The sequence below is a fragment of the Ascoidea rubescens genome, assembly GCF_001661345.1.
Source record: "Ascoidea rubescens DSM 1968 unplaced genomic scaffold ASCRUscaffold_10, whole genome shotgun sequence".
In the NCBI taxonomy this organism is placed as follows: Eukaryota; Fungi; Ascomycota; class Saccharomycetes; order Ascoideales; family Ascoideaceae; genus Ascoidea; species Ascoidea rubescens.
The window spans coordinates 410355-430384 of NW_017962922.1; the positions used below are offsets into that span (position 1 = coordinate 410355).

The 20030-nt window shown below is 29.1% G+C and overlaps 6 protein-coding genes and 2 non-coding genes across 8 annotated transcripts; 5 read left to right on the top strand and 3 right to left on the bottom strand.

Annotated features, from left to right (window-relative positions):
• Positions 1-70: 70 nt before the first annotated feature.
• On the top strand, positions 71-164 carry ASCRUDRAFT_t122. Its single transcript has one exon. It is a non-coding gene; the product is annotated as a tRNA-Arg (tRNA).
• On the top strand, positions 139-928 carry ASCRUDRAFT_108297 (uncharacterized protein). The gene has a single exon (XM_020188707.1). It carries the CDS (start codon positions 262-264, stop codon positions 895-897), a length of 636 nt encoding a protein of 211 aa, XP_020046233.1. The 5' UTR covers positions 139-261; the 3' UTR covers positions 898-928.
• ASCRUDRAFT_108296 (uncharacterized protein) lies at positions 929-1921 on the bottom strand. Its single transcript, XM_020188706.1, has one exon. It carries the CDS (start codon positions 1731-1733, stop codon positions 960-962), a length of 774 nt encoding a protein of 257 aa, XP_020046234.1. The 5' UTR covers positions 1734-1921; the 3' UTR covers positions 929-959.
• A 374-nt stretch (positions 1922-2295) lies between these two features.
• ASCRUDRAFT_9123 (P-loop containing nucleoside triphosphate hydrolase protein) lies at positions 2296-6297 on the bottom strand (the record flags this gene model as incomplete). Its single annotated transcript, XM_020195073.1, has 1 exon — positions 2296-6297. One exon carries the CDS (start codon positions 6295-6297, stop codon positions 2296-2298), a length of 4002 nt encoding a protein of 1333 aa, XP_020046235.1.
• Positions 6298-7049: 752 nt separating this feature from the next.
• Positions 7050-8579, top strand: ASCRUDRAFT_76850 (TLC domain-containing protein). The gene has a single exon (XM_020193644.1). The coding sequence runs from the start codon at positions 7217-7219 to the stop codon at positions 8474-8476; it is 1260 nt and encodes a 419-aa protein (XP_020046236.1). The 5' UTR covers positions 7050-7216; the 3' UTR covers positions 8477-8579.
• A 771-nt stretch (positions 8580-9350) lies between these two features.
• ASCRUDRAFT_14504 (uncharacterized protein) lies at positions 9351-12066 on the top strand (the record flags this gene model as incomplete). Its single annotated transcript, XM_020189220.1, has 3 exons — positions 9351-9707; positions 9813-11737; positions 11784-12066. Exons 1-3 carry the CDS (start codon positions 9426-9428, stop codon positions 12064-12066), a joined length of 2490 nt encoding a protein of 829 aa, XP_020046237.1. The 5' UTR covers positions 9351-9425.
• A 2807-nt stretch (positions 12067-14873) lies between these two features.
• ASCRUDRAFT_16262 (uncharacterized protein) lies at positions 14874-17222 on the bottom strand (the record flags this gene model as incomplete). The annotated part of the gene is made up of 3 exons (XM_020189406.1): positions 14874-15300; positions 15706-16354; positions 16466-17222. Coding segments are annotated over 3 exons (1833 nt in total), but the record flags the coding sequence as incomplete, so codon positions are not given.
• A 1769-nt stretch (positions 17223-18991) lies between these two features.
• Positions 18992-19091, top strand: ASCRUDRAFT_t123. Its single transcript has one exon. It is a non-coding gene; the product is annotated as a tRNA-Tyr (tRNA).
• Positions 19092-20030: the final 939 nt, after the last annotated feature.

The following is a 20030-nucleotide window of genomic DNA, read 5'->3' on the forward strand; positions in this document are numbered from 1 at the left end:
ATCCGTAAAATTTGTTCAGATAATTTTTTCAGGACGACAACTAAAAGTGGACACGTATATCACGAATCGAGCCTGGCTAGCGTAATGGTTAACGCGTCTGACTTCTAACAACTGAATAGTGTTAAGTCATCAGAAGATTGTGGGTTCGACTCCCACGTCGGGTGTTTCTTTAATTTTTTTCTCTCTCAGCGCTTATTTTTTTTGCTTTTTTTGTTTCTTTTGTCAATTTTGCTGTTTCTGCCACCTTAATTTCTGAAAAACATGAATAGTGACAGCAATAAGTCTAAAAAGAACAAAAAAAACAACTTTATCAACCAATCCAGGTCCAAGAATAGAAGAAACACTTCTGCCGATGCTGTCGATGCTGTTGGTGCTGCTAATACTCATGAGAATTCCAATGCCATTAACACCAAAGATGTCCAACCAAAAGAGTTGGCCTTTGTTTTAAAAATTCTTAAAAGACACATCCCAGAATTCCCCTACATGATAATAGAAATGATTCTTTTTACTTTGCTCAAAGAGTTTAAAAACATTCGTTTAATTAGGAAACTCTCACAATTTCAACAGTCTCACTCTAACATACTCTACTCTCTATCTTTTATAATTTTTATCTTAGCATTTCCAATATTGCTTCTAATATTTATCATGTTTATTATCTTATCCTTATCTATCGTTGTTGGTATATCTTACCACTTCATGTTCAACATTGGAATATTAAGTTTCATTGCCCTCATCAATTTCTCATTAAGTTTCCCGATGATAACTTTATTCACCTTCAATGCTACACTTTATGCAATCTTAGCCAGAATTTATCAGTTTTTTGAAAATATTCCTCTATTCAATTTTTTTATAAATTATTTACCTTTTTTTAAAACTTATGCCACTTCAAAGAGATAAAAAAAACAAAAAACAATCTCTTTCATATATATTTAATTCTTAGCAAATCATTTTATCTTTATTTACTTTTTGCCATTCTTAGCTTGCATCTTCACAAAATTTAATAATAACGAAACTCGTTTGGATAGTTTAATCATATTAATTATCCCTTTAACATTATTCAAATATTTATCTGTAATTTTCTTATACTTGTTGTAATTATCATAGTTAAACTTCTTAATCTTATTCTTAATCTCATTCTCATTCTCATTCTCATTCTTGTTCTTGTTTTCGCTCTCATTTCCATTTCCATTTTCTTCTTCATCAATATCTATCCAACCATCATTGTAGTAAACTTTCATAATAAACACTTGTGTAATCATTAAAAAACTAGTAATACTAACAATCGAAATAAATATCAATGGGCTTAATATCCCAACCCCAATAATCAAAAAAAAATTAAAAAAATTGCTTAGAATAAACAAAAAAGTCCCAATAATCGCTTGAAAAAAAAAACTGATTATAAACATTATTACAACTATAATAGGAAACGAAATTATACCTGTGTAGAATAAAATAAAACTGATATAAACTGGATGTCGAGAATAATACCTTAAAGCCTCTTCTTGATATGGTATCCCCCTAATTATCTTCTTCACCTTGTATTTAATCTGTTCAATAAAATCTTCAACAATAACTCTAACTAATTTTTTAATCAATGTATTTCCCGATAATAAATCATCAAAATTATCATTATCATTATGATTATTATAATTATTATAATTACTATGATTATTATGATTATTATGATTATTCTTACCTCTAGATGAACTGGTATTATGTCTTGATTTACTCATTTTCAATTCTATTTGATTTGGCTGATTCAATGGTAATTTTTATAATCTTTATAATTTACTACAGCTCAATTGTATCAAATGTCTTTTTTGGGGTTTAAAAGTGTCAGCGCTTAATTTCAAAATTCTTATAAATACTCCAAATCCTCTCTTTCATTCCTTGATTTTATTCAAATACTGCTGTTTCACTTTTTATTTATTGTGTTTTATTTAATTGATAAAAAAATGAATAACCGAAAATACGAACTATATAAACAAAATAAATTATGAATTGGCAAACAGACTAACAAACAAACGAATGAAAAAATATGTAAGTGAATATAACAAATTGATCAATTTTATTTTTGGTATCGTTAAAATGAAGTAAAGTCAATGGTTTTTAACAATGATTTTTTAATGAGAAAAAAAAACAATCAAACATAACAAAACAAAACGAACAAACAAATGAATAAATCATAATAAACTAAAAAAACAAAAAGATTATGAATATGATGAAAAATGACTTAATTTTATTTTTTTTATTGATTTATTTTTTTTTTTGGCTTTCTATTGGTTTTCTATTTGTCTATTTAAGATAAACAAGATGCTCTTTAAATGCTTTATTATCCAATTCTTCAATTTTATCCCCATCAAATACACTATCTGAATCATATAAATAACTCAAGTAATTATTCCAAATCTTTGAACTTGAACTTAATACTTTGGAATTCCCAATAATAAACAATCCATTTTCACATCTAGTAATAATACTATTCAATCTATTTTCATCATTAAGTAGTTTTAATTGATCCAAATTATTGTTAACAGTCAAATTTTCAGATTTTACTGTCGACAAAATAATATACTCTTTAGAATAATCTTGAAATGAATCAACTGTACCAATCTCAATTCCCTTAACTTGATTAATAATCGATAACTCGAATTCGTTGATATTATTATCCTCAAATAACACAACTCGGGATTTAGTTGAAAATTCTCTAAATTCAGTTCCAATTAAGTTATCTCCAACTTCAATTTTATTAATTGATTTGTTCACATTATTATTATTATTATTATTGGCCTTTTTAAAAAATTCATCATATAATAATTTTGCAAGCAACATTCTTTGACCAGTGTATAGCGTAACAATACCAATTTTATTAGCTTTAATCTTAAAATTAAATACCAAATGTTTAACTAATGAAACGATCTTATTGACCTCTTCATGATTTTCATAAGTAATTTGATTGACGAGAAAATTATCAATGTTATTAAACTTCTTCTTATAATAAAATTCTCTTTCTCTATAATTCTTATTGAATATTTGATCCCAAAATATAACTGGGATTTGAAGTCTATTCTTTAATTTCTTATGATTAGATGAATTGAATTTCTTAATAAAAAAATCATTATCCTCTTTACTATAGCTATTAATTAAATTATTCTTATAAAAAAATTTCGATGGAAATTCTAATAATTTTGAATTCATTCGAAATTGCTCATTTAATAATACAGGACTACTGTTATTATTAATTAAGATCCTTCTAAATAATGTATCCTTTAATACTTTATAATCGAAAAGATTATTGTTATTATTAACAAATGGAGTCAATTGCTTAGAATCTCCAACCATAATTAATTTTGAACAATTTCTGCTAATAGGCAATAATGATAATAAATTAGATGTTTGATTTGCATTAATTATTATAATTGATGAAAAATTAATATCTTCTAATTTGGGATCTAATGATGAATAACAAGTAGTAAATATAATATCTTGATTATTGAAAAAATCATTGTATAATTTAGTCATTTTTTTATTATTATTATTAATATTACCAATAATATTGTCATTATCCAAATTAAATTTATTGCTGAGATAAAGGTTAACTAATTCTGTTCTATTAGAATTTAATACCGAATTATGAAAACAATATTTACCAATCTTGTGATCAATATCATAAAAACTTTCTTTTAAATCTGATACAACTTTGCAAATTCTGAAATTTGGCTTGATTTTAATCAAATTTAAAATAGCATTGTCAATTGATAAATTTGATGCAGAACAAATTAAAACTGGTTTGGAATTATTCTTGATTAAGTTTTGAATTATTGATGAAATTGTTAATGATTTACCTGTACCGGGATAACCATCAATTAACGTAAATCGATATTGATCAACATGATCAATAACTTTTTTTTGCAAAAAGTTACAATTCTCATGATAATATGTTTTATTATAATCAATATTATTCATTGTCAATGAATTGAATTCAAAATTATCAAATTTTCTACCTAAAACTAAATTCATTAAGAATTCATTTAATTCAATTTCACCTGTTGAGATTCTAAATAAGGTGATTATTATTCTTGAATAAGCCAAATCAAAGGGCAAAATATTAAATAATCTAGTATCACTAACAACTGATGGTAGAGAAAAGATTTTTTTATTTTCTTCATTTTCTTCATTGTCATCAATATTCGATTTTATATCTTCACTATCATCGTCATTATTAATAGAATCGTCATCAAGAATTTTTGATTTCAAAACGGGAGTTTGGTTGTAATCAACAAACGGATCAATTAAAAAGGTATTATAAATATTATTATCAGGTGAAGTATAGTTATATTGTAAAATTGACAATTTCAATTCTGGGTTATAATCATTATTTGGTAATTCTTCAATAAAACAAAACATAATTTTATAATTTTGATTATCTTGATCTTCAATTTTATTTCTATTTCTATTTTTATTTTGTGATTTATTATTTGATTTATTATTATTTTTATCATTTTCATCATTTGATGAAAAAAATTTTAAAGCAATCACTTGATCAGTACTAAAATAAGGCATATTATAGTTAGTATTTAATCTAATAATACAAGTTAAATCCGAAAAATTAAATTTGATAGATTTATAAGGAACAAAAGCTAAATTTTTAGATAGTTTGTAGTTATTGTTATTTGTTGGGGTCATTAGTTGGAAAACTTGATTATTAAATAATAAATTAGTATTATGAAATAAAAAGTCGTTAAAGTTATCATAATAAGAAGAAAATTGAGATGTAGATGTTGAAGAAAATGATAAATCATTAAGTGTATTATGAAATGCATTATTATTATTGTTGTTATTATTATGAATATTTGAGTTATCATTCGAGTTTGGATACAAAAATTTGTTTTGATATTGATCATTTAGGAAATCAATTAAGGAAAATTTATAATCTGAGTCTTTAATACAATTTTCATAAAGATAAATATCGGTTAATTTTAAATTTGAAATTGTGCTATTAATCTTTGAATTATTTTTTCTAAGTATAAAATGATTCAAGAAACCGTTTAAGATAACAGGATTGATAAATTGATCGCTTTCAATATCTTGATTATTGAAATACTTGATATTGATATTATTAAAACAAGATTGATTAACCGAAGAGGAACAAAAAAAAATAAATTTCTTATATTCATTTGGAAATAAGTAATCATCATTATTAAAATCAACCAATTCATTACTTGATTTATTGATTAAGATAAAGTTTAAATTGTTGATATTATTAGAGTTGCATGATTCGCAGGATATGGGTAAATAGGAGGAATTAATTAAGTTTGAGTGATTATGACCAAATTTGGAGTTGTAATTATGGGTATGGGTATTATGATTATTATAACTAATTAAAGAAAAAGAGGTATGATTGTTTAAATTCATATGAATAGAGAAATGAGCAGCGAATTTTCTACCAGAATTGCAAAAAAACTTTTGACAAATGTTGCAATATAATAGGAAATTTTGATTAAAATCTCCGCAATAAGAACAGTGAGAACTTGTTGATTTTGCATTTGCACTATTTGTGTTAGAATTAGCGTTAGCATTTGTGTTAGAATTATTGTTGTGATGGGTTTGATTTGTATTGGTAAATTTACTGAATTTATCAAGAATTAAAGTGGTTTTATTTTTTTTAAACAAACTATTTCTTTTTGATGAATTGGACCTGTTTAATGAACTTCTGTAATTATTGTTATTATTGTTATTGTTGTTGTTGTTATTATTATTATTATTATTATTATTATTATTATTATTATTATTATTATTATTGTTGTTGTTGTTGCTGTTGTTGTTATTGTTGTTATTGTTATTGGTACTAGAATTGGTATTATTGTAATTATTAGTAAACAAATGGTTAATGTTGTTAAGACTTCCAACTCTAATATGGTTAAAACTCAGACTGTTTCTGAAAGAACTGCTGTTTCTCTTATTACCTGAACCATTCCTCTTAAAACCTATGTTGCTATTTCTCCTAGAATTGTTATTAATGTTAGTGCCGCTGCTATTGTTGTTGTTGTTGTTGTAATAGTTTTGACTTGGGACATAGTTATTAGAGTTAACATAAGGGCTCGAGCTAAAACTACCATGGTTACTGGCAATACTGGGGCTATTCATCCTTGAGATATCTCTAGCTTGGGGAGAAGTTTGCGAATCAGTTAATTCCCAATCACCATTATTATAATTATAATTTGAAAAATCCAACTTTGAAAAACGCTTTGAAGAACGTCTTGGGTCAGTGTTTGATCTATTTCTAAGACCTTCCATCATCAAATGGAGTCAATGTGCTGGTTTCTAGATGCTATCTACAAAGCGAATTGGAGACAAAAAGCAGAGAAGCGACTGAACTGGCCTGAAAAGAAGTTGAAAATTATCATTAAATTTTTTATTGAAATCTCAGATCAAATTGAAATGATTACATCTTCTGTTTTCTTCAAGCCAATACGTGTTTTCAGACATACTTTGAGACGCACTTTGAGACGCACTACATCATGTAATGCATTACATAACACAAATTCAGCTGCACTATGACACGCAGAACTATTGCCGTCGTGAAAAGCGACGGTATCAAAAAAGCAAAATAAAAAGATACTCCAGTGAAAACCGAGCCCCGAACCGTCCATATAGAACATGCAGGAGTACAGGCTACTGCATGTAAACCCACACCCATGGACTAAGAGCAATTTATGCTGCATCCTAAATGGTTCACTTCCAGCTTTGCAACGCCGTTTTCTGAGCAAGAATGTTTGCTTTGAGAATTAGGGGCAGAAAGAGCTCCTTTCAATTCATAGATAAAAGAGCATGTTTGTTCAATTGCCCTCGAGAATCACTCCGACGGATGTTGCTTCGGTCCGACACCACGTGCATTAACCAGCCTCAGTAGGGTAAACGGCAGCGGCGGTTTTTTTCCATATCCGGCTCCGTCAGCCATTTCCCGGAATTCCAACAGTTGTTTTAATGGCAACATGATTCAAGTTTCCGCTTCTTCACTGCTTCAGCTCTTCATTTTGTATTTAAACATCATTTTCCATCTGTTTAGTTTCTTCAAACCAAACTAAAAAGACACCTCACAACAGCTCTACTCCATCTTGCTTTTCAGACAGTTTTATTTTATTACTTTGACTTACATTTTTGGTTTTGGTTTGGTTTTTATTTTCACTCTTTAATTTTGTTTTTTCAGTGAAAAATGACAATATCTACCGATCTGGAAAAGAATAACTTTACTCCAGCCAAATTAAAACCCACAAAGACTTTGGTTGATGAAGTTGTTTCCAATTTCATTGAATTAAACCTAAGAATATCTTGGTTAAGTCCTCTTTTGGTGTTAGTAACAACCTGGTCATGCTATTTACTTTCAAACAACTACACTCCCTCCAATCCTCTACACATGTTTGTAGCCTTATCTTATAATACAAATAAATACGATGAATTAACTCATGATATTCTATATAAAAAGGGTATTAGGGATTTTGCATTTATTGTCTATCATATGGTTTTTTTCACTTTTTTAAGACAATTTGTTATGGAAGTCATATTAAGACCCTTGGCTATTTATTGTAATATGAAAACAACTCCAAAGATTGTTAGATTTATGGAGCAAACTTACTCGATTTTTTATTATTCTTTATCCTCTCCTGCTGGGTTTTATGTGATGTACCACATGCCAATTTGGTATTTTAACACCTATGAATTTTACAATACTTATCCACATCGTGCTGACCCATTTTATTTGAAACTATTTTATCTTTTACAAGCAAGTTTTTGGTCTCAACAGGCTGCTATATTAATATTGCAACTAGAAAAACCAAGAAAGGATTTTAAAGAATTAGTTTTTCACCATATTGTTACAATGCTATTGATCTATTTATCCTATACTTTTCATTTTACTTGGATTGGCGTAACCATTTATTCAACCATGGATACAAGTGATTTATTTTTAGCTACTTCAAAGGTTCTAAACTACTTGGATTCCAAAATAACCGGGCTTTTTTTTGCTATTTTCATATTTGTCTGGATTTACGAAAGACATTATTTGAATCTTAAAATTTTATATTCAATTTTAACAGAATTTAAAACTGTGGGTCCATATGATTTAAATTTCAAAACTGGTCAATATAAATGTTTCATCTCTCAGCCAATTGTCTTTTTCTTATTATCTTGCTTGCAACTTGTTAACCTTTATTGGCTATTTTTAATTCTTAAAATTGCCTTTAGATTCTTATTCAGTGGCAAAGAACTCGAAGATGTTAGATCAGACGCCGAAGATGAAGACGAAGACAAAACTTATGATCAAAAAATCCACAATGACAAAAAACAGCTTAATCGTCATCAGCGTCATCATAATCTTCATAATAAAATCACTAATGATGAAGATCAAATTGAAACTCCTTTAGAAAACGTTAAAGTTCAAACATCCTTCATTAACGATAACAAAAAGGAAAAATAGTAAAAACGAAATAATTAATAATTCATAATTCATAATTAATAATTCATAATTAATAATTCATAATTAATAATTCATAATCAAATGTATCAAAAAAAAAAAAAAATTGAAAAAAAATAATTTAATGGAATTAATACTTTCAATCATATAGCATTGGCTGTTAATATAATATATAAATTACAATGGGATTTTTATTTTTATTTTTGTTTTAATTTTCATCTTTATTTTCATCTTTTAGTTTTACTTTTTACTTTTCAGCTTCAACTTCAACTTCCAGGTTTGAACTTCCAGGTTTAACCTCCTAATTTTAATCTTTTAATTTCTAATATCTGATTTCTAAATTTTAATCTTCAATTTTTTAATGTTCAGTTTCTATTTGTTTCTAGTTTTTCTCACAAGCTTTTATTTTTTATTCCTTCTTTTAAATTTTGACATTTATCAAGTGGTTTATAATCGTTTCGTTAGTTAATACACATTTAAAATTCAGAAACAATGCAAGTGCATGCAGATATCTACACAAACATGCATCATGCAACGATTGTAAAAACAAAACACCAAAAAAATGGTGCAAAACTGGCTTATTTCACTAGGAAACAGATCTGAAAAAGCTGATTTCTTGTTTGTTACCAACAACCATCTCATTACACATTTCATTCTTTTCAAGCAGTACATTCTGGTGTTGATAACATCAAAAAATCACCAAATTTAAAATAAAATCATATGCACATCATCACGTGACAAAGCCTTACAAAATGGAATCTATGTACTGATTTCACTTTTGCGAAATCCCGATTTGGATTTTGATATTGTTTCAATAAGTCGTAAACTTTTTATTCCAACTACCCCAAATAATCCAAATAATACAGCATTGTTATAACACACCTAGCCATTGACAGCAATATTCCCGATTTATCGTATAATATCGATAGTGGAGAGCAACAATAATTGTCCAATGCCTCAAAACATTGAGCCAAACATTACAATTGATTTGTTAAACGAAGATGCCATTTTGAACATTGATAAGGAAGAATTAATTAAAATATCTTTAAGAATCAGATCAAATGCTGCATACTCATTTTATAGGTCAAATTCACAGTCTTATAGAATAAAGGATGTGGCTAGAATGTATGATATAAATTATAGAACGTTTTTAAAGAAGTTTGCAAAAGCTAGAAAGACTGCAATTGAAACAACACCCCAGCATTCAAATATTAACAATAATGAAACCATATATGTCATAAATAACCACTAAAGCTTGCATCATATAGTGGAAATCGATTTTACGGAGCCTTCAAATACAGCTGAGCTGGCTGATTTGTTTACAAGTAGACATTGTCAGGATGAAACAAATGCCAGCGAAATAGATATAATTCCTGAGCCAGCTGCAATTGAAAATGAAAATGAAAATGAAAATGAAAATGAAAATGAAAATGAGAATGAGAATGAAACAAATGATACTGAACTTGATCGAAATTACATCTCTATTGAAAATATCGATAACAATAACAATAATAATTGCTCTATAAATAAGATCGAAAATTGTTTAACAAGAGACATTTCAGTTAATGAAACTATTAATATCAACAATGAAAAACTTTCAAAAAAAGTTAGTTCAATAGAATCATCTAAAACAACCAAGAATAATGATAATTCTTCCAAAAACAATAGTAACCAATCAACCAACTCACTCGATAAATCAAATTTTACAGATTTAAATATTCAAAATGAAAAAATTATCTTGTCCCACAATCCTTTACAATCCTTATATGAACATCGTGCTAAAGAACTTTTATTATCTAATACACAAAATAATCATATTCAACTAAAATCCCACACACAGTCAGTTGATAAAGATTTAAAAAATCAATCCACTCTTTCATCAAATAGAAATAAAGAAAATACAACAAATCACAATTCATTGATATCTAGCAATGATGAAAAAATAATCATTAAAACATTAAGAGCCTTTTTTGAACTCAATACTCCCATCACAAAAAATATTTACATGAAATTGATTCAAGCAATTATATATAAACGTCGTTCAGAATATGGGAGATTCAATTCTAAAAATATAAAGTTCAAATCAAAACTTGCAAGTTACCGACAATTTCCCCCAGCTTCTTTCAGAGATATTAAATTTTCAGATAAATGGTTTCAAAGATTTGTAAAACGAAATTCAATAAAATGTCAAAAATACTCTTCATCCAACACAAAATATGGCCACTATTCGATACTAGCGTCTGAAGTGAAAAAAAATCTAATAAAATTTAAATCACTAATTGATAAATACAAAATTGAAGAGCCATGTATTTGGAGTGTGAACAAAAAAATAATATTTCAAAGTGATATTCACTATTGTTTAATGAATAAATATAATGATAATTCCCTCGAGACTTCAAATGGCGACCCAATTACTTTTTTAGAAGCCATTAGCTGTTCCGGTGAAAAAATTCCACCAATGGTCATAATGAAAATTAACTCAATTGAAAAATCATTTAATCACTTTTTCAGTGATACAAAAGAATTATTTTTGCCAGGCTGGTTTTTTACAAATCTGGCTTCTGGCTTTATAAATCAGCTTTTGCTTAACAATTATATGGAACATTTTAACCAAAAAATTTCTAAATATTGTACCGAATCAAATCCTTATAGACTTGTTATTATTAACAGCAATTTACTTTATCAAAACAGTTTTACTTCAGATTATTTTGAACAACACAAAATTAAAGTTCTTTCATTGCCCTTTAATTGTAGTAGTGCAATACAGCCAATCGATCATTGTTTTTTTAGAAATTATAACCAACGTTATCAATATTACAAGTCATTAATCGATTATTGTTTTTTTAATATTTTTTTCACTGATTTATCTATTTTTAAAAATGATGATAATCAAAATGATAATAAATCCAACATGAATATTACTTCATCTAGTCATTTGAAAACAACAGATTTTAATAAATTAAGTGATAGTAATAACTTTCTCTTAAAAAATAGTTATAATGAACCATTAAATGAAATAGATATTGGATTAGAATTCAAACTAGTCAACTTTATGATTGGCGGGAAGGGTCCAATTGATTTTGATGAATCAGATTTAGATAATCATAAATCAAATATGAACATAAGGTTTTCAATCGATGAGTTTGATTATCCCAATGAAATTGGTCAAGATTCTGAAAATAACAATAACAATAACAATAACAATAATAATAGTAATAATAATAATTATGGAATTGCTCCAAATATTGCATTCGCTTCTCAAAGGTTTTGTTTATTTAAAGACATCAAGTAATCGTGACGATTTATTTAGATCAAATTTAATTAAGGAATCATTTGAAAAATGTGGATTCTGCTACAATTATTTAGTTGCAAATTGCTTAAAACGATTTCTTGAAAAGAATGAAATCATTGAAATTGATGGATTATCAAACACTGACCTAAAACAAATAAGTATCTTGATCCATCCTTGTTTGGGGTTACCTTATAATGGCAATAAAAACTTTGACATATACTATTTAAAAAATTCTAAACAATTAGAGGAAAATGAAAATAAAAATGAAAATAAGATAAAGAAATCAGTTATTAATTCTTAGTTTAAAATATATTCAATGATTCATTGAATAATAATAATAAATTCAGTTCAAGATCAAGCAAAAAGTAATTTTATAAAATGAATATAGTTTCATTGATGTGAAAAAGTATTATAATGTATATTTTAAAATGATTCAGTTTGAATTCTTAAGCTTTGATTCAGAGAAAGAATTGGGAGCTCAAACATAAACTTGGTTAAGCACAGTTTAATGAACGATTCACTTTGGTAACAAACTTAATTGATGTTAAAAAAGCAGGAAAGGGTACTTTGGTGGTATCTTTGGTTAGGAATGGTCTTAGAGATAAAAATAACAATTTATATTTTGATAACATGTGAATAAAGACCAAAGAAAAATACTGTATTTTGGTGTTTCATAGAATTGATATTAGAATGGTCAATCAAGACTAATGTTTGTCTCTGGTGATTTTAAACAAGTTTGTATGCAGAAATGAATATGATAATGTATTTGGGACAGCTATATTTATTAGAAATTGATTTTACAAATAAAGCCAAATGACTAGGTTTACAAATAAACACATTTAAAATTTATATGAATGCAAACTCATTAATTCCATTATCATAAATTAGCGTGTTTTGGGAATTTACTTGTTCTTATCATTATCTTCAAGTTTTTTTTATTTTTTTGTTCCACTTTTTTTATTGATTAATTTCCTTCAGCAGATTTTCAATTATATAATATCGAATATATTTAATGGAGTGAATAAGAAAGAAATTCAAACTTTACTGGACTTAAAGCCTAAAAATACAAAAAGAAACGTTGGTTATTACAGAGATAAATTTGTTTTAAAGATAACGATGTTATATGGAAAGTTTGGATTGAGTATTAATGGATGCTTTCAAAGAAAAGAAACAAATTTCTGTTAAAGCTATTTATTTACCACAAAACAACGATGTTAGGACTGGGTACAACTGAAAATCCCGAGACTAGTTTTTATTAAAACTTTGATTTTTGGAATTAGAATAAAAGGTCATTTTGGAGAACAGTAATTATGTTTCTAATATTAAACAAAACATTCTAGTTGGTTTTAATATTTCATTCAAAAGATTGATTTGCAGCAGGTGTCAAATGCAGTTTTTTAACAACTTTAGCCACTTTGATTTTTTTACTTCTTGTTTTTCAATAATACTTACTGTTTCTAGTCTGTTTTAATTTTTAAATGTAATTTTTCAAGTTAAGCCATTATAAAGATAAGTATGAATTTTGTTTGATGCACCCAATAAAAATATCCTATAAAGCTTCTATTTAAATATTGATTTTGGGCTTATACTTGATTTTTATTCTACAAAAAAAATTAATCTAATGGATTCAGTTTTGAATACTGTTTCATGGGAAGGAATAGGAGCTGAAAGATGCAAATCATTCAAAACATTTTTCATTAGGGGCTTTGAAAGTACAAAAAAAAATTCACACTAAAAAAAATCTAACAATAGCAAAAGGAGAGAGTCAGCTACCATAAAACACGATCGATTAAAAAAATATACTATTAGTGACCTTGAATGGTTTTTAATCAAAAATAGCATAGCTATTTGTATTTATATTAAGAACCAACCATTGACTATTTCCAGGTAAGAATTGAAATTAGAACAGGTAAAAATCACATTTTAAATTTTTATGGGTAAATCAACAAAGTTAAGAAGCTAGAAACAACCAAAAATATTGCTATCCAAAAATGAGTATTAAATTTAATGTGATTACAAATTCCAAGCATTTTTTGTGTTTATATTTTTGGATTCAATTAATTTCACGTTCAATAAAATAATAGTAATCTGAATTTTTTATTTAAAAAAAATCAAGCAAATGACAATTTACTTTTCAATTTATCAATTATCGATTTTTATTGAGCTTCAAAGTCACCATGCGTTTAAATAAATTAGTAAAAGTGAAGAGTCTTATTTATTTTTAATCATGAAAGATGAAGAAAAATTGTTTTTAAATATTCCCTGATTAGCCTATACTTATTGTGTTTCTATCAGGAGCTTTTATAACGAACGATTTTTATGAAACGTTGTTTTTTAAATTTACTTTATATATAATAGATATATTCATCAACCCTAATTATGGATTGACTTTTAAATTTATAAACAGAAAACCCAAACCAAAAAGACTTATTTTAATGAGTGATTGAAACTGAAACAAAGGAGTGAATTAGGTGAATTGAATTTCAGAATAGTATTAATTATATCAATTTTCAAATTCTGAATTCTAAAATGAATTGAAAATTGCAATAGATAAGAACTTTGATTTATTAAAGATAGCCTTTTTATAATTTAATGAATCATGCCAGGTATTTCTAATTTTTTCTAGGTTAGAACTAGTTATTAGTTTCTTGTTCATATGATCTATAGATAAGTTTGATCTATTTTCTTTTGAAGACACACTTTTGGAAAGGATTCTTGATTTCAGAAAACCATCAAACAGTTTAACCCGTTGAGTAATTACAGTTTATGGATATGAACTTTTCAATATTTTCAACGATCTTTGGTCATATATTTATTCAATTATTTATTTCGCCTAAAAATTAACCAGAAAATAAAAGCAAAAAACTGAAAAACCACAAAGACAATAAAATCTTTAAATCATGAAAACTACATCTACAGTAATAGAAATCAAGTCTGCAGGATGAAATTATAAAAAAATTTGTACGGTTTTCGACATCGTTATTATAATAGATTATTAACGAATGATATGCTTTATAAAAAATAGTCGTGACCATTATCATCAAAACCATTGGATGAAATGAAATGCATGAAATTTTTTTGAAAACGGATGGATTTTCATCAGATAATACCAATCACAACACTAAATTTGATTAATTTACTTTGACTTCTTTTTTTGATACTATTTTGATCAAAACTGTAAATGTTAGTACTTTTCCAACCCCAACTTTGACCAGAGGAAAATGAAACTGGTCCACTCACAAAGGCATTAAATGAATTTTTAATTTTTCGAGAAGAATAAATAACAAAGTAAGTTGAAATTTTTTCTCTTTTATCTGTGTAAGTGCATATTGTTGAATTTCTGGATGTGTTGTTACAGTTCAAATCTGATTCATTATTATCCGGCAGCAAATAGCCAAGATTAGAAAAATCATTCAAAGTATTTGTTAAATTTGTTAATGAAGGAGATTTTGTCAATAATGCTTCTTTTTGTTTTGTTATTGTAACTGAGCTCAAATTCCGAGAACATATATTATTTACAGCAGTTTCTGAATTGCTTGTATTATAACCAGTACTACAAGAAGTATCTTCAGTATTGCCAACTGTGGTATTATTGATAAGTCTGCCACTAAAAAGTGTTGCTGAGCTTGATAAAGAGTTTTCAGTATCTTCGTTGTTAATATTCAAGTCTTGAAATGAATTTCTGATCAGGGTGTCATCATTTTCGCTGCCTTCAGTGATTGAAAATGAACTTGAATCATCAGTACGTTGATCATCGTAAATGGTATTTTCAAAAGTGCCTGATGTTCTATTTTCAACCGATTTTTGCAAAACTTCAGTAGATTTGTTTGAAAACACCATTTCGAGCAATTCGTCATCACCAAATATCACATCTTCATTTCCGTTCATGCTATTGAGTTTTTGGATGTCTATAATATCAAAAACATCAGTATAAAAAAACCCACTTCTGGCTTTTTCGTCAATTTTGACTTTTTGAAGATAAATTCCCAATTGAGAAGTGGGGTGTTGATGAGATGAGCCAGATTTATTTTCAATGGATTTTTGAATGTATATGTTCCAATATGAGCCAGCATACCAAAATATTTTAGCATATAATCTTTTGGCGGGCTCTAGATCGTTTACATTTGTAAAAGCAACTGAGAATCTTAAAGGAGGGTATTTTGAAGTTTCGAATTTTAATCTAGGACTGTTGTTGTCTATTTTTTGCTTGGAAGGATTATTTTGTTTTGAATCGGAAGGATTGTTATTTTTCTTTTTATCTTTAATGATATAGATATTTTTCTCCAAAGCCTTTGGATAACCGTTGCAGTTATTATCACTGATTGGATATTTATAGGTATTTTGTTGTTGGTCTGATAGTGGGTTGTCGTCATTCAAAGTGATTCCTAAGGTATTTTGGGTTTCTTTAGTTTTTGATATTGTGTTTTGTAGATCGAATTGCATCCACAAGGCATCTTTCAAGCAGTTTGAAGTGATGTAATTGTGGTTGTTGATGTCTTTTAAGTTTTTTAATTCTAATAGCTGCTCAGGAAGCAAATTGACGTAGTGGATTTTATGGTTTAACGTATTTTTCAAAATCCGGATTTCTTCTTGAATATATTCGAAGGATAAAGTGGATATGGAAGAAGAAGAAGAGGAGGAAGAAAAAGAAAAGGAAGAGGAGGTGAGATTTTTGAATATTTGTGTTGATTGTAAATTACTGTTGGGTTTTGGAGAAAGAGTAGTGGAAGATATGGACGAGCTATAAAGAGGGTCAGGGTTTGTATGGTTATTATTATTATTATTATTATTATTATTATTATTATTATTATTTAGGTTTCTAAGGAATCTTAGTCTTCTATCGATTAATTTTATAAGAAAGGAGCATCTTTCCCATTCGTTGGGAACAAAGAAGGTATCACTGGAGATGACATCTGAGATAATGTCAGCAGGAACCGAATCCCATTTGGCTACACCATTTTGCCAGCCATCTATTGACAATAAACCTCTTATGCTGTCTTTAATTTTTTCATTTGCCAGGGCGTATTTTGAAGTTTTAACGAAATCGAGAAAAGGTTTGAAGTTTGAGAAGGTTAGATTGTCGATTATGAATTCAGTAGCGGAGCAAACTAATTCTGGGATATCTAAATAGTTTCCAATGGCGATCATGTTTGTTGGGAGTTGTCTTTCGTGGTTGATGTCGATAAATCCGTAGAGCCTGCTGATTGCTAAGGAAAATGAGTCTTCAGTGATGTTAGGGTCAAAGGAGAAATCAAAAGTGTGAGTTGATATTTTTGAGTCATTCCAATGACCATGAAAGAGGTTATTAAAGTAGCGAGAGCGAGATAGAAATAGTTTGTGTAGGTGGTATTTATTGTCGAAGGCGATGATGGTGATATCACTATAGAGGCCTTTTGAGAGGGCGTGGTTGAAGATGAACTCGTTGATTGATTCGTTTTTGCAGCAGCCTGAGGAGCAGGGTCTTTCTATATATTTGTATTTTATTTTGTTGTTGCTGGTGTTTGTGTTTGTGTTTGTGTTTGTGTTTAAGATTGGAGTTGAATTTTGGTTCATGGTATTGAATTGAGAATATGGAATGTTATTGGAGGGTTGGAGGTCAGAGAAGATTCTGATGTTGTTGGTGGAGTTATTGTAGGCATTTTCAAAGACAGAAGTGCTGTTGCTTCTGGGAGGTAGGTTATAAGAATGTGATTGCAATTGGGATTGAGATTGAGAAAGCAGTTGAGAATGGAGTTGAAACTGGGGATGAGAATGAGGATGAGAATGAGGATGAGAATGAGGATGGGGTTGTTGAAGCTGAGATTGAGATTGAGATTGGGATTGGGATTGGAATTGAGATTGGAATTGGAATTGATTGAAATCATCTCTAACTAACTGGATGTGTTGATTTTGTGAGAGTCTATTATTATCAGCCATACCTTAGTTGATAGAGGAAATGAATTGGAAGAAAAAAGTGCGGTGAAACAGCTTGAAACAAAAATAAAAACAAAACAAAACAAAAAAAAGGTTTTAAAACAGGTTATGTATAAAGACAAGAACGATGATGATGGTGAAAGCAGTTTGTGTTGATTGGGTTTAGTCCAGAAAGAAAAATAAAGTCGTGTATGAAAAGGCAGTTTCATTAAGGAGCTTTTCGCCAAAGGAACGGGAGCTTTGATTGCCTAAAGCGGACAGCGATATAATGGTGGGTGAGACGGAGATGAAGAACGAGATAAGATAAGAGCAAGATTAGGGAGAGATAAGAAAAGGGAGAGAATAGAAAGAAAATAGGGAAGAATGGGAGACGAGAAAGGGAATAAATTTAGTAGATAGCATATGGTGTATGGCGAATGGTGTATGAGACTAGAGAGAGCTTGTTTAATCGTTACGAGCAAGGAAAAGTGAATAATAGAGATCTAGAGCCGATGACATGTAGTGGTTGCAGAAAAGAGCAAAGAGTGATTGTATCATTTATTTTTTGTTGTGTTGAATTAGATTTACTTTAAATCGATTGCGATCATCTTTTTTTGTGTGTGATCGAACAAAGCAACACAAGTGCATGCATGCTGGGGTTGAAGAGCCTGCGTCAACATGCATTTGGAAGGCTGAGAACAATAGTGGGACAGCACCAGACACAAAGGTGATTTCCAAACATGTGGAATGAAGTGAGTTTGCTGGGAGGGATGTGAAAGAGCTAATCAGTTTATTTGATTTCAAAGGCGTAAAGAAATAGCCTGTTACAAGACTTGGAGCGTAATGCGCCAGGTGTGACGACGATAAGTTGTGGAAGAGGGCGTAGAGAGGACTACGTTGATATAGACAGATGAAATGGATGGAGGGTGAAGTGGGAGCTAGATTGAAAAGATTAGATAGAGGAACAGGGGAGAAGAGTGGTGATAAGAAGGGTGTGGGTGGAAATAGCGTGGTGTGGGATTTCAGGTCTGAGGCTGGAGCAGATGCATGTAGCAAAGGGAGCTAAAAGGGAGCTAAAGGGAGGAGGATTAGCTTTTGGATTTGGGTGAAACTTGTGTCAAGCGAAAGACGTAGGCGAGCAACACCAGCAATAGCAGAATAGTAGATAAAATAACAGATAAAATAGCAGATAAGGGTGCGAATAGCTTGGTTAGCAATTCCAGGACGTGTTGCATTGCTTGCTGTGAGCGTAATGGCGAGGGGCAGGGGTGTGGGAGGTGGTGGTTTGGAAGGTAGTGGTTTGGGTGGTGCGCGGAGTTGTCAGCCTGCAGATTCTCCTGGTGGCCAAGCTGGTTAAGGCGCGAGACTGTAATGTTTCACTTTGTGGAAAACAAAGTAATCTTGAGATCGGGTGTTCGACTCACCCCCAGGAGACTCTTTTTTTCTTACAATTTTCTACAATTTTCTGCATTATTTTACGATTGTCTACACTTTTTTTGTCACAAGTCAAGTTTACAAAACTGGAACCTCCTTTTTCCATGGCTCGGGTTTAAACTTTCGGGAAGCTGATAAATGAATGATTAATGACTACAGCAGCGAAGTTTAGTTTGAATAATAGGATGAGTGTTGAATGATTTCCAAAGGATATCCAAATGCTGTTGAGTGATTTGAAATGAAATAAAATGATATTGAATGATATTGAATGATATTGAATGATATTAAACTAGATACGAACATCAATCACGCTAATGTTTGCCATCTTCCCTCAAGAGCGAGACAGAACTAGGAAGAATACATTTAAATGGCACTGAGTAATAGAATATTAAACAAACGGAATAATTTTCTGGGTAATTTTAGCCAAATATATGAACAAGTAAACAAACAAGTAAACAAACGAGTAAACAAATAAGTAAACAAGTAAATAAATATAGAAAGTCCAGTTTCAAATCGTGGTAAAAATAAAATGAAATTGCCCAAGGGCAAAAAAACGAATACCAAATGTGATGGAGTGATGTTGAACCCACTTGTAGTTGTAAACATTGCGATATTTCCACTATTTACAACAGTTTGCAAACAGTGCGAATTAACAAAATTACAAAAACATGAAAAAAAACCCACCTATTGAAAAATAATATATGTTTAAAGTGAAAAGTCAAAAATAGCTCAGTAATATAACAATACAGACTGTTGCAAAATGCCCTCTCTCTCGTTACTATTCTTGAGACTGGGTGGTATTGAATTAGGAAAGTTGATTCGTGAGCGTGATGTGCTTTGGTATTTGCCATTTAGCATTTGGGCACTGAAACAAATGAAACCCTCATTTTCTATTTTGTCGTTTTGGTGTTTCTGGGTCCACCAGTGTGGGCGCTGCGC